Below are 13,147 nucleotides of genomic sequence, written 5' to 3'. Positions count from 1 at the left end.
AGTGCTGGGATTACAGGCTTGAGCCATCACATCTGGCCAGCCATGTTTTCATGATTGAAAAAATTTGCTTATATCTTAGTTCTACAGCTGACCCTCTTTCCTTATTTTCTTTTTGGTTTTTGTTTGTTTGTTTGGAACACAGTTTTGCTCTTGTTGCCCAGGCTGGAGTGCAATGGCGCGATCTTGGCTCCCTGCAACCTCCGCCTCCCAGGTTCAAGCGATTCTCCTGCCTCAGCCTTCCTGAGTAGCTGGGATTACAGCCATGCACCACCATGCCTAGATAATTTTTGTATTTTTAGTAGAGACGGGGGTTTCTCCATATTGCTCAGGCTGGTCTTGAACTCCTGACCTCAGGTGATCTGTCCGCCTTGGACTCCCAAAGTGCTGTGATTACAGGCCTGAACCACCCCACCTGGCCTCTCTGTTTTCAAGGTCAGTAGCTGTGTGTTTACAGTTCTGCATTTTATAAATGTTACTGTAATTTTCTTGTAAGGAAGAATTAAATGTTGAGAGTCAATAGCATCAGAATCTTGCAAAAGAAGTTTCTTTAGCCCAGGTATGTGAAAGATGCTTTTTCAAAGAGAGGAGTAATAAGACCAACCCTTTCCATTAGCGCTTCCAGGCCTCCATGTAAGAATTCAGGCACACCTTCTCACTCACCTCAGACCTTCTCAGGATGACTCAGTGAATATGTCCCCCCTCTGAGGATATCACAGTGAAATCTAAAGCAGGTCATGTCAGTGCCTGGCAGGGAACCCTCCACCGGCTTCCCGTGTTCCCCAGAACAAAAGCCCAGCTCCTCACTGTGGCTCCACAGCCCTGTGTCCAGGTTCCCTGCCAGTGTCCAGCCTCCTCCTGGGAGCTTGCCCTCATCTGACTCCCTCTGTCCTGGTCACATTTGCTTTTCTCTTTCCCCAAACATCAAAACCCTTCCTGTCTCAGGTCATTTTCCCTGCTCTTACCCTATGTCCCTAAATGATCACAGCCCTCCCCCTTTCTGCTCCTTCAGCTCTAGGCTCAGAGCTGTCTCCCATGCCCTCCCACCCCCATCTGAAGTTCCCTCTGCCCGTCAGTCTCTATCATGTTACTCAAGTTTTATTATCTCTTTATGACATCAGAAATACTTTTTTTTTTCTTTTTTCTCCTCAAACAGTCTCACTCTGTCCTCCAGGCTGTGAGTGCAGTCTTGTGATCTTGGCTCACTGTGACCTCTGTCTCCTGGGTTCAAGTGATTCTTGTGCCGCAGCCTCCCAAGTAACTGAGATACCACCCGCCACCACACCTAGCTAATTTTTGTATTTGTAGTATTTTATTTTTTATTTTATTTTATTTTAATTTATTTTTATTTTTATCTTTATTTTAGTCTTACTCTGTCACCCAAGCTGGAGTGTAGTGGCCTGATCTCAACCCATTGCAACCTCCACCTCCCAGGTTCAAGTGATCCTCCAACCTCAGCATCCCGAGTAGCTGGGATTACAGATGCCCACCAAGCCCAGCTATTTTTTGTATTTTTAATAAGAGACAGGGTTTCACCATGTTGGCCAGGCTGGTCTAGAACTCCTGACCTCAAGTAATCCACCCACCTTGGCCTTCCAGAGTGCTAGCATTACAAGCATGAACCACCGCACCTGGCCCAATTTTTGTATTTTTAGTAGAGACAGGATTTCACCATGTTGGCCAGGCTGGTCTCAAACTCCTGAGCACAAATGATCCTCTCACCTCAGCCTCCTAAGTAGCTGGAACCACAGACACAGAGATGTGCACCACCATACCTGGCTAAGTTTTTGTATTTTTGGTAGAGATAGGGTTTCACCATGTTTCCCAGGCTAGTCACAAACTCCTGAGCTCAAGGGATCTACCCACCTTGGTCTCCCAGGGTGCTGGGATGACAGGTGTGAGCCACTGCACCCAGCCTCTGCATGGGGTTTGCTGAGGGCTGGGTCTGTGCCCTGAAGGGGAGCTCATTCCGGCCCAGCTCCCCACTGCTGCAGCATGTGTGTGGGCTCCTCAGGAGGTGAGTGGGAGTTTTCCTGTAGGAATTTATCGTCCCTGGGGCAGTGGGCAGCATCGGAGACCATATTTCCCAGGGTGGGGTCTCCTTTGTATGTGTGGTTGTGTTACAGGGATGGGGTGTGTTGATTCTGAGCAATAAACAACATATTTTTAACATTCAGGACTGACTTCTAAAGACTCTTGGTATGTGAGGAAGAAACCTGGAAGAGGAAGAGGAAAGCAAAGGAGTCAGGGATGGCTCTTCCTCAGGTGAGATGATATTTCGGTGGATCGTTCTGTCTCCTTCCTTTCGGAAACCCTCGGCCTTGGAGTTGGGAATCTTCTCTGAGTCTGAAGCGTCCTGCCTGACAGGTTTGCTCACCCTCACCCATGCCTTCCCTCAGTCTCTCTCATCGTGCTTAGATTTTATCTCTTGTGACCCAGTGGCATGAAATTGGGAAGAGGCTGCACTGGGCATGGTCCTGGGAAGGGCTCACACCAGACATGGATGGAGACGGGGTGAGGGTCCCGTGGCGTCAGTGCTGTTGGGCAGCAGGGATTGTTCAGGGGCCACATCTGGATGTACTGTCAGCTCTCTGTGGACCAGGATTAGAGCAGCTGCCAATGGAAGTCATCTATTAATGGGCACAAAGTACATGGTACATTCTAGAAAAGGAGACCAATAATGAGAAATCTTTTCTGCAGTACATTTTTAGATAATTGAGTGAGTTACTGTGCTTCTGACTCAAAAAATTTTACTAATTAGAATGTAAAGTTCGGGCCGGGCGCGGTGGCTCAAGCCTGTAATCCCAGCACTTTGGGAGGCCGAGACGGGCGGATCACGAGGTCAGGAGATCGAGACCATCCCAACATGGGCTAACACGGTGAAACCCCGTCTCCACTAAAAAATACAAAAAACTAGCCGGGCGAGGTGGCGGGCGCCTGTAGTCCCAGCTACTCGGGAGGCTGAGGCAGGAGAATGGCGTGAACCCGGGAGGTGGAGCTTGCAGTGAGCTGAGATCCGGCCACTGCACTCCAGCCTGGGCGACAGAGCGAGACTCCGTCTCAAAAAAAAAAAAAAAAAAAAAAAAAAAGAATGTAAAGTTCATACATAGATATGAATGATACAAGAATGAGCCTATCATTATTTTAAGAATATGAAATCAGCCTAAATAATAGCAGGAGATTCATTAAACCATTCTTAGCACATTAAGCTCATGAAGACAGTGGTGTCACTGTGGAGAGGCTTGTGAAACAGGTGTTTGTGGTAAAAATGGTTACAATTTTTCTCAAATATGGTAGCGGTACTTTGTTTTTTATCCTAGAGGATAAAGCCATATTCTTATTCCACCTATTATCATTTTTTTTTTTTCCCTGAAACACAGTCTTGCTCTGTCACCCAGGCTGGAGTATAGTGGCATGATCTTGGCTTACTATACCCTCCGACTCAGGTTCAAGCCATTCTCCATCCTCCAGGCCAGGCAGTTAAAAGGGTAATTGCTTCGTCTAGGATGAGGCATTTCCTGTTTCCTAGATCTGATGAGATTCCACCCACCACCAGCTGCCAAAGTATCCTTTTCTAGCAAGATGAGATTCCTTTTCAGTTAAACAAAACTTGCTATTTTTTTTTTTTTTTTGAGATGGAGTCTGGCTTTGTCACCAGACTGGAGTGCAATGGCACTACCTCAGCTCACTGCAACCTCTGCCTCCCAGGTTCAAGTAATTCTCCTGCCCCGCTTCCTGAGTAGCTGGGACTCCATGTGCATGCCACCACACCCAGCTAATTTTTGTATTTTTAGTAGAGATGGGGTTTCGCCATGTTGGCCAGGCTGGTCTCAAATTCCTGACCTTGTGATCCACCCGCCTCAGCCTCCCAAAGTGTTGGGATTACAGACATGAGCCACCGCGCCTGGCAAAACTTGCTACATTTTATATTTTTAAAATCTGTGTGTGTGTGTGTATGTATATATATACACACATCCCCACACATACCACACACACATTTATACGTATGTACAAACGTATATATTTTGAAAATCTTTTATATTTTGAAAATTTGGGACAAATGACATTCCTTTGTATTAACATCTAATGTTTTTTGAGTCTGTGTAGGTTTTATTATTTTGTAAGCATTTACAGAATGGATTTTTGTGCTTTGACTAATTTTGTTTTCATGTATTTTATTTTATTTAGAGACAGGGTCTTGCTTTGTTGCCCAGGCTGGAGCGCTCTGGTGTGATCGTAGCTCCCTGAAAACCTCCACCCTCAGGGTCAAGCCATCCTCCCACCTCAGCCTTCCAAGTAGTTGGGACCACAGGTGCCTGCCACCATGCCTGGCTAATTTTCTTTTTTTGTTTTTGTTTTGTTTTGTTTTGTTTTTTATTTTGAGATGGAGTTTCTGTTGCCCGGGCTGGAGTACCGTGATGCAATCTGGGGTCACGGCAACCTCTGCCTCCCAGGATCAAGAGATTCTCCTGCCTCAGCCTCCCACGTAGCTGGGATTACAGGCATATGTCACTGCACCCAGCTGATCTTTAACTGTGGACATTGACATCTTTGAAGACATCACTCGTGCTGTGTCTCATCTAGATACTGAATGTCACTTGGTGTGTCCATAAAAGTTTCAAACATTTGTATAAAAGGAGCTTTGCTTTGATTTTTTATTCATTTCTTGTAGTTTTTACAAACATAAGAAATTCACACTGAGAGAATGTTATGGCCTCCTCAAAAATTATAATCAGCTACCACTGGGAAGACATCATGTGGTGAGAAATCCCTTACTCGGATTTGTCAGAACATTCACTACAATTAAATCCACGCTTTCCCCTCTCTCCTCTTCTCATTTTCTGTAAAGATAAGAACTCCGCCCAGAACCATTTCCTTAAAATGTGTTTTCATTTCAGGGTCTACTGACATTCAGGGATGTGGCCATAGAATTCTCTCAGGAGGAGTGGAAATGTCTGGACCCTTCTCAGAGGACTCTATACAGAGACGTGATGCTGGAGAATTATAGGAACCTGGTCTCCCTGGGTGAGGATAACTTCCCTGCTGGGGATGTGCCCTTGTGTATCTTTGCATTTTCTCTGGGTTCTCTTGGGAGCCACATTCTTGCTTGACTAAAATGGAAGCCGTATTGAGTTAGAAATGAAAAGCTTCATGATGTAGCATCTGGACTTTCACTGTCCCCTTTGTTTAAATGTTCTACATTCTTCATGATACCTCAATGTGGGTTCCAGAACTAAAGTAGGCATAAAACCTTATGGCAAGCCGGGTGTGGTGGCTCACACCTGTCATCCCATCACCTTGGGAGGCTGAGGTGTGTAGATCACTTCATGTCAGGAGATTGAGACCAGCCTGGCCACCTTGGAGAAACCCAATCTCTACCAAAAATACAAAAATTAGCCAGATGCTGTGGTGCACACCTGTAATCCCAGCTCCTGGAAAGGCTGAGGAAAGAGAATCACCTGAACCCAGGAAGCCAAGGTTGCAGTGAGCCGAGAACACACCACTGCACTCCAGCCTGGGTGACAGAGCAAGACTGTGTCTCAAAAAACAAAAACAAAATCTTATGGCTGACTTTAAAGATATCCAGTTCCCTGTTTGCTTCTCCTGTACTTTCAATTCAGTAGTTCTTGGAAGAGAGCTCGATGTCCACATATTACATATTACAATGCTCCCCAAGCATTCAGAAGGAGGCAGTCAGCGGAGCAATTAGTGAAATATTTTCCTAGATTCATCTGTAATGTCTTCCTTCCTACAGAAACGTAGGGCTGGGACTCTAGAAAAGCTCCAGCACGTTATGGTCCTTTCTTTTTATAAGCAGGAGTCTCTTTCTGACCTGCTGTCTCCATGTAGGGGCAAGGGAAAGAGCCCTGGACCGTGGAGAGTGAAGTGAAAATAGCAAAAATATCCAGCTGGGTGGGAATGTATTACAGGAGTAAAGGCAGGTAAGAGCTCAGATGGGCAGAGTGGAAGCTCCACCTTCCACTAGTGTGTGGGGAAACTCTGCAAGTGGGAGAATTCTGTGGGAAAAGAAAAGTTTCTATCCTGAAATCTCTGAAGGGACATCTTTCTTTGCTCCCACATATCCCTCTGCTCTTTCCTTATTTATTTCTTTTCTTTTCTTTCTTTCTTTCTTTATGACAGCGTCACTCTTTCGCCCAGGCTACAGTGCAGTGGAACGATCTTGGCTAACTGCAGCCTCCACCTTTCGGGCTCAAAGGATTTTTGTGCCTCAGCTTTCTTGGAAGCTGGGACTGCAGTTGCTCACCAACATGCCCAGCTAATTTTTGTGTTTTTAGTACAGAAGGGATTTCACCATGTTGGTCAGGCTGGTCTCAAACCCCTAATCTCAAGTGATTCACCTGCCGCAGATTCCCAAAACTCTGGAATTATAGGCGCGAGCCGCCATGCCCAACCATTGTTATTATTTTAAATAGTTTTGTCTTTTAGTTCTTAGTAAACGTATAAGTGGTTGAAGCATGATTCCAGGGTAAATATAACAACCACGTTAGTGTCCATTCCTTTCAGTATGCAGAAGTGAAGTGTGTTGTATTGATATATGGGAAGAGGTTATTGTTGCAGGTATGTTAAACATCTTAAATTATAGCACAATAATGAAACTTAAAATTTCCATAACCTGGCCAGGTGCAGTGGCTGACACCTGTAATTCCAGCACTGGGATGCCGAGCTGGGCAGATGACCTGAGGTCAGGAGTTCAGAACCAGCCTGGGTAGCATGGTGAAACTTCGTCTCTACTAAATTTACAAAAATTACCCAGGTGCAGTGGTGGGCAGCTGTAATCCCAGCTACTCGGGAGGCTCAGGCAGGAGACTCGCTTGAACCCGGGAGGTGGAGGTTGCAGTGAGCTGAGATAGCACCACTGCACTCCAGCCTGGGAGACAGAGCGAGACTCTGTGTCCAAAAAAAAAAAAAAAAAAAAAAAAAAAATTCCATAACCTGCAAAAACTACTTCTTCTCCAGCAGAACTTTTTAAATTTATGTCAGAGTTATTTTTATGTATGTTGCATTTCTGTTAACATATATGTACAGTGTTTTTTCATACCTTTTCATTTTAAATAATATGAAAAAAAGTTTAGTTATGAAGAAAAGGTATACTTATGCAAGTTTCTGTATCTGTCCTTTATTAGTTAGTTAATTTATGTGTTTATGAGACAAGGTTTGCTCTTGTCATCTAGGCTGAAGTGCAATGCTGCAATCTCGGCTCATCACAACCTCCACCTCCTGGGGTCAACCGATTCTCCTGCCTAAGCCTCTTGAGTAGCTGGGATTACAGGCATGCGCCACCACACCCAGCTAATTTTGTATTTTCAGTAGAGACAGGGTTTCTCCTTGTTGACCAGGCTGGTCTTGAACTTTTGACCCCAGGTGATCTGCCTGACTTGTCCTCCCAAAGTGCTGGGATTATAGGCGTGAACCACCACACCCGGCCTACCTGTTTTTTTATTTACCTTTACTGGAGAGCTTTATATATGTTTGTGGGTTGGAGTTACTCTTTAGCTTTCTGTCATTTTTTTTTTTTTTTCATTGAGACACAGTCTCAGTCTGTCACTCAGGCTAAAGTGCAGTGCTGTGATCTTGGGTCACTGCAACCTCCACTTCCCAGGTTCAAGCGATTCTCCTGCCTCAGCCTCCCAAGTAGCTGGGACTATAGGGGAGTGTGAACATTCCAGGCTAATTTTTGTATTTTTTTTTTTAGCAGAGATGGGGTTTCACCTTGTTAGCTGGGATGGTCTTGATCTCCTGACCTCATGAATCTCACACCTCACCCTCCCAAAATGCTGGGATTACCATGCCCTACCTGTCTCAAGGTTTTTAAAACATGTTAGTGCTATTAGATGGCTTCAAGTATTGCAAGATTTATAGTACAGACCCTAAACTTACTTTGTTTAATAAGATTTGTCAGCCTTCGGTGATGTTGATGAGAGGCTCCTGTTCCTGTCATTTCACTGTCCTGTTAGAAATAGCTTAGACTGGCTGGCCACGGTGGCTCACGCCTCTAATCCTAGCACTTTGGAAGACCAAGGTGGGGAGATTGCTTGAGGTCAGGAGTTTGAGACCAGACTGGCCAACATGGTGAAACCTCGAATGTACTAAATGCCAAAAATGGGCCAGGCACACTGGCTCACACCTAAAATCCCAGCACTTTGGGAGGCTGAGACGGGTTGATCACTTGAGGTCAGTAGTTCGAGACAAGCCTGGCCAATATGGTGAAACCCCATCTCTACTAAAACTACAAAAATCAGCTGTGCATGGTGACATGCACCTATAATCCCAGCTACTTGGGAGACTGAGGCAGGAGAATCACCTCAACCTGTGAGGTGGATGTTGCTGTGAGCCGAGATCATGCCACTGCACTCCAGCCCGAGCGACAGCGTGAGACTCCGGGCTGAGGAGGGAGAATCACTTGAGGTAGGATAATCATGCCACTTACACTCCAGCCTGGGTGACAGAGAAACTCGAACTGAAAAACAATGAAAAAGGACGTAGCTTAAACTGGGAGGCTTAAGACAGAGACATTTATTTCTCATGAATTTGGAAAGTGGGAAACCCAAGAGCAAGGTGCCAGCCAAATTGGTTCCTGGTGAGAGCCTTCTTCATGGTTTAGCCCAGCCATCTTCCTGCTGTGTCCTAATATGGTGGACAGAGGAACAGGCAACAAGCTCTTTAATGTCTCTTTATAAATGCGCTGGTCCTATTCACGAGTAGTCAACACCCATGACTCAGTTCTCTCAAGGTCTGCATCTGCAGGAACATCCTATTAGAGAATATCAAATCTACCAAAGATTATTTGAGAAGTAGTTATTTATCTTATTTTATTTTTTTGAGATGGAATCTCATCTTGTTGCCTAGGCTAGAGTGCAGTGGCACGATCTTGGCTCACTGCAACCTCAGCCTCCCGGGTTCAAATGATTCCTGCCTCAGACTCCCAAACAGCTGGGATTACAGGCACCTGCCACCACACCCAGCTAATTTTTTTTTTTTTTTTTTGTATTTTTAGTAGAGATGGGGTTTCACCATTTGTTCCAGGCTGGTCTTGAACATATGATCTCATGATCCACCTGACTCAGCCTATCAAAGTGCTAGGATTACAGGTATGTGCCACCATGGCCAGCTGTTAGTCAGTTCTTATTCCTTATAATGCTGTGTATTTTCTTCACTTCATACTTCAGGAGGTAGTGATCTTAACACGTATTTCAGTTCTTATGTTGTGTACTGGTGGTAACTACAAGTTTTGGCTTTTTTCTTAAGAGGGAATTGTTTAGAATTCTGTAGGCAGTATAAATCGACTTATTTTCTTTCTTGTTTTATCATGGGTTGCAATATTTTATTGATTTTTATGAGGTTTTGGTGTGTGGTATGCAATATAACTGACACATTCTCTTCATTAATGTCACAAAGTGCTGCTGGGCACAGTGGCTTATGTCTGTAATCCCTAGGACTTTGGGAGGCCAAGATGTGTGGATCACCTGAGGTCAGGAGTTCGAGACTAGCCTGGCCAACATGGTGAAACCCCATCTCTGTTAAAAGTACAAAAATTAGCTGGGCATAGTGGCGCATGCCTGTAATCCCAGGTGCTCAGGAGGCTGAGGCAAGAGACTTGCTTGAACTCAGGAGGCGGAGGTTGCAGTGAACCAAGATTATGCCATTGCACTCCAGCCTGGGTGACAGAGTGAGACTCCATATCAAAAAAATAAAAATACAAAAATGTTTTTAAAAAAGTCACAATGTGCCTGTTCCACATGGATATAGGTAATTTTGTAACAGTTATTCAGAAAGATATGGTATTAAAATTTTCTTTCTTTTTTTTTTTTGAAACAGAGTCTCACTCTGTCGCTCAAGGTGGAGTGCAGTGGTGCGATCTCAGCTCACCACAATCTTTGCCTCTCGAGTTCAAGTGATTTTCCTGCCTCATCCTTTCAACTAGCTGGGATTACAGCCACCCATGACCACGCCCGGTTACATTTTGTATTTTTAGTAGCCACGTTGGCCAGGCTGGTCGAACTCCCAACCTGAGGTGATCTGCCTGCCTCGGCCTCCCAGAGTACTGGGATTACAGGTGCGAGCCACCACCCCCTGCCTTTTTTTATTTTCTGAGACGGAGTCTTACTTTGTCACCCAGGCTGGAGTGCTGTGGTGTGATGTTGGCTCACTTCAACCTTTGCATCTTGGTTTAAATTGATTCTTGTGCCTCAGCCTCCCGAGTAGCTGGGATGACAGGGTGGGCCACCACACCTGGCTAATTTTTGTAATCTTGTCAGTGCTATGATTGTTTGATAATACAGAATTTCCATTGATTTTGATTATCCTTACAAGAGCTTGTTGTGGATTATTTACCGATATAGTACATTGTCTGGTTTTTTAGCATTTATTTGTATATACTAAATATTCTATATATATGAAGAATATATATTTTTGTCTTCATTGATGTGACAGTGATATGTTTTCTGTGCAGTGTGATACACTTTAGGGTCACCGTGGAAAAATACTCCTTACTTTAGGCTTACACATATTTGTGCCCTGTCAGTGTTTTGTCGTGATATTGGAAATAGGCTTCTATAAAAATGATTTGAAGTACATGTAATCGGTCTTTATTTATGAAAGAATCTACTTGTTTTGTGTTCCTAAATTTTGAAGCTCATGTTTGGGAAGTTTAAGTATTTTTTTGTGTGTGATATTTACACATTTCAGTATTATATACCATCTGTACTTAATTGGAAACCTATTGGTGTTTATATTTTGTAGATATCTCTTCCAAATGCATGATGAACACATTGTCGTCAACAGGGCAAGGCAATACAGAGGTGTTCCACACAGGGATTTTGCAAAGACAAGCAAGTTATCACATTGGAGCATTGTGCTCCCAGGAAATTGAGAAAAACATTCATGACTTTGTGTTTCAGTGGCGAGAAGATGAAACAAATGACCATGAAGCACCCGTGACAGAAATCAAAAAGTTGACAGGTAGTACAGACCGATATGATCAAAGGCTTGGTGGAAACAAGCCTATTAAAGATCAGCTTGGATCAAGCTTTCATTTGCATCTGCGAAGACATAGGAGAATTCATACTGGAGAGAAACCATACAAATGTAAGGTTTGTGACAAGACTTTTAAGCATGATTCACACCTGGCACAACATACTAGAATTCACAGGGGAGACAAACATTACACATGTAATGAATGTGGCAAGGTTTTTGATCAAAAAGCAACCCTTGCATGTCACCATAGAAGTCATACTGGAGAGAAACCTTACAGGTGTAATGAGTGTGGCAAGACCTTCAGTCAGACGTCACACCTTGTATACCATCATAGACTGCATACTGGAGAGAAACCTTACAAGTGTAACGAGTGTGGCAAGACCTTTGCTCGAAATTCAGTCCTTGTAATTCATAAGGCAGTTCATACTGCAGAGAAACCTTATAAGTGTAATGAATGTGGCAAGGTTTTTAAGCAACGAGCAACCCTTGCAGGACATCGTAGAGTTCATACTGGAGAGAAACCTTACAGATGTGAAGAATGTGACAAACTTTTCAGTCGCAAATCACATCTTGAAAGACATAGGAGGATTCATACTGGAGAGAAACCATACAAATGTAAGGTTTGTGACAAGGCTTTCCGGAGTGATTCACGCCTTGCAGAACATCAGAGAGTTCACACTGGAGAGAGACCTTACACGTGTAATGAATGTGGCAAGGTTTTTAGTACAAAAGCATACCTTGCATGTCATCAAAAACTTCATACTGGAGAGAAACTTTACAAATGTGAAGAGTGTGACAAAGTTTACATTCGCAAATCACACCTTGAAAGACATAGGAGGATTCATACTGGAGAGAAACCTCACAAGTGTGATGAGTGTGGAAAAGCCTTTAATTCACCCTCACACCTCATTAGGCATCAGAGAATCCATACTGGACAGAAATCTTACAAATGTCGTCAGTGTGGCAAGGTCTTCAGTCTGAGGTCACTCCTTGCAGAACATCAGAAAATTCCTTTTGGAGACAGTTGTTTCAAATGCAATGAGTACAGCAAACCGTCAAGCATTAATTGACATTAGAGTCAAATCAGCCTTGACCTGAGTTTGAGTTGACTTAACATTGAGTTCAAGCATTAATTGACATTAAACTGTTTATGTTAAGAGAATTGAGCCAGGCACGGTGGCTCACACCTGTAATCCCAGCACTTTGAGAGACCAAGACAGGTAGGTCACTTGAGGTCATGAATTTGAGACCAGCCTGGCCAACAGATGGGAGCCACTTTTCCCAGCCTGTATGTTCTTTTATTTATTCTTTTAAGATGGAATCTTGCTCTGTTGCCCATGTTGGAGTACAGTGATGTGATCTCGGCTCACCTGCAACCTCCACCTCCCAGGTTCATGCGATTCTCCTGCCTCAGTCTCCCAAGTAGCTGGGACTACAGGCTCCCGCCACCATGCCTGGGTAGTTTTTTGTATTTTTAGTAGAGACGGGGTTTCACTGTGTTAGCTAGGATGGTCTCGATCTTCTGACCTTATGATCTGCCCGCCTCCACGTACCAAAGTGCTGAGATTACAGGTGTGAGCCCCCGTGCCTAGCCTGTTTTTTGTTTCTTTAACAAAAATTTATAGAAATTTCTCTGAGTATTGTGTTGAATCTAAATCACATTCGGTTATATAATCACGTAGCAATATTATTCCATTCAATATGCCTTGTATCTCTATACATGTTTTTAGTCATTTTGATCAATGTAGATTTCAAGGTAGAAATTTCTCACCTTTTTATGTTTATTCCTAAGTATTTCTTACTTTAAGTTCTTTAGCAATTGAAAGTGTTTTTAAATTTTCTTTTAAAATTGTTTATTGTTAATGTATGGAGATTCAACTAGTTTTTGCTGCTATTACTCTGTTCTGCAAATCCAATGCATATGTTTATTAGTTCCAGTTGCATTTTGGTTGACTCTGTGATTTTCTACACAGAAGATCATGTCATCTACAAACTATTATAATTTTACTTCTTTCTTTCTGATTTGGATGAGTTTGATTTCTTTTGCTATTTCGTGGCTCTGGCTAGGACAGCCAGTATTGATTGAATAGAAGGGGTGAGAGCATTCTTGAATCATGTGAGATCCTACAGGAAGAGCATTCCATTTTCCCTGATT

At 43.6% G+C, this 13,147-nt stretch overlaps 1 protein-coding gene across 1 annotated transcript; it reads left to right on the top strand.

Annotated features, from left to right (window-relative positions):
• The first annotated feature begins 2,140 nt into the window (after nt 1–2,140).
• Nucleotides 2,141–12,384, top strand: ZNF320 (zinc finger protein 320). Its single transcript, XM_025367026.1, has 3 exons — nt 2,141–2,262; nt 4,896–5,022; nt 10,759–12,384. Exons 1-3 carry the CDS (start codon nt 2,248–2,250, stop codon nt 12,060–12,062), a joined length of 1,446 nt encoding a protein of 481 aa, XP_025222811.1. The 5' UTR covers nt 2,141–2,247; the 3' UTR covers nt 12,063–12,384.
• Nucleotides 12,385–13,147: the final 763 nt, after the last annotated feature.

Source organism: Theropithecus gelada, chromosome 19 (genome assembly GCF_003255815.1).
Source record: "Theropithecus gelada isolate Dixy chromosome 19, Tgel_1.0, whole genome shotgun sequence".
NCBI lineage: Eukaryota > Metazoa > Chordata > Mammalia > Primates > Cercopithecidae > Theropithecus > Theropithecus gelada.
This window is presented reverse-complemented; position numbering and strand designations above follow the sequence as displayed.

Coding starts and splice junctions, on each gene's coding strand:
- ZNF320 (XM_025367026.1), top strand. Junction 5,023..10,758: donor TAGGAACCTGGTCTCCCTGG/GTGAGGATAACT, acceptor TATATTTTGTAG/ATATCTCTTCCAAATGCATG.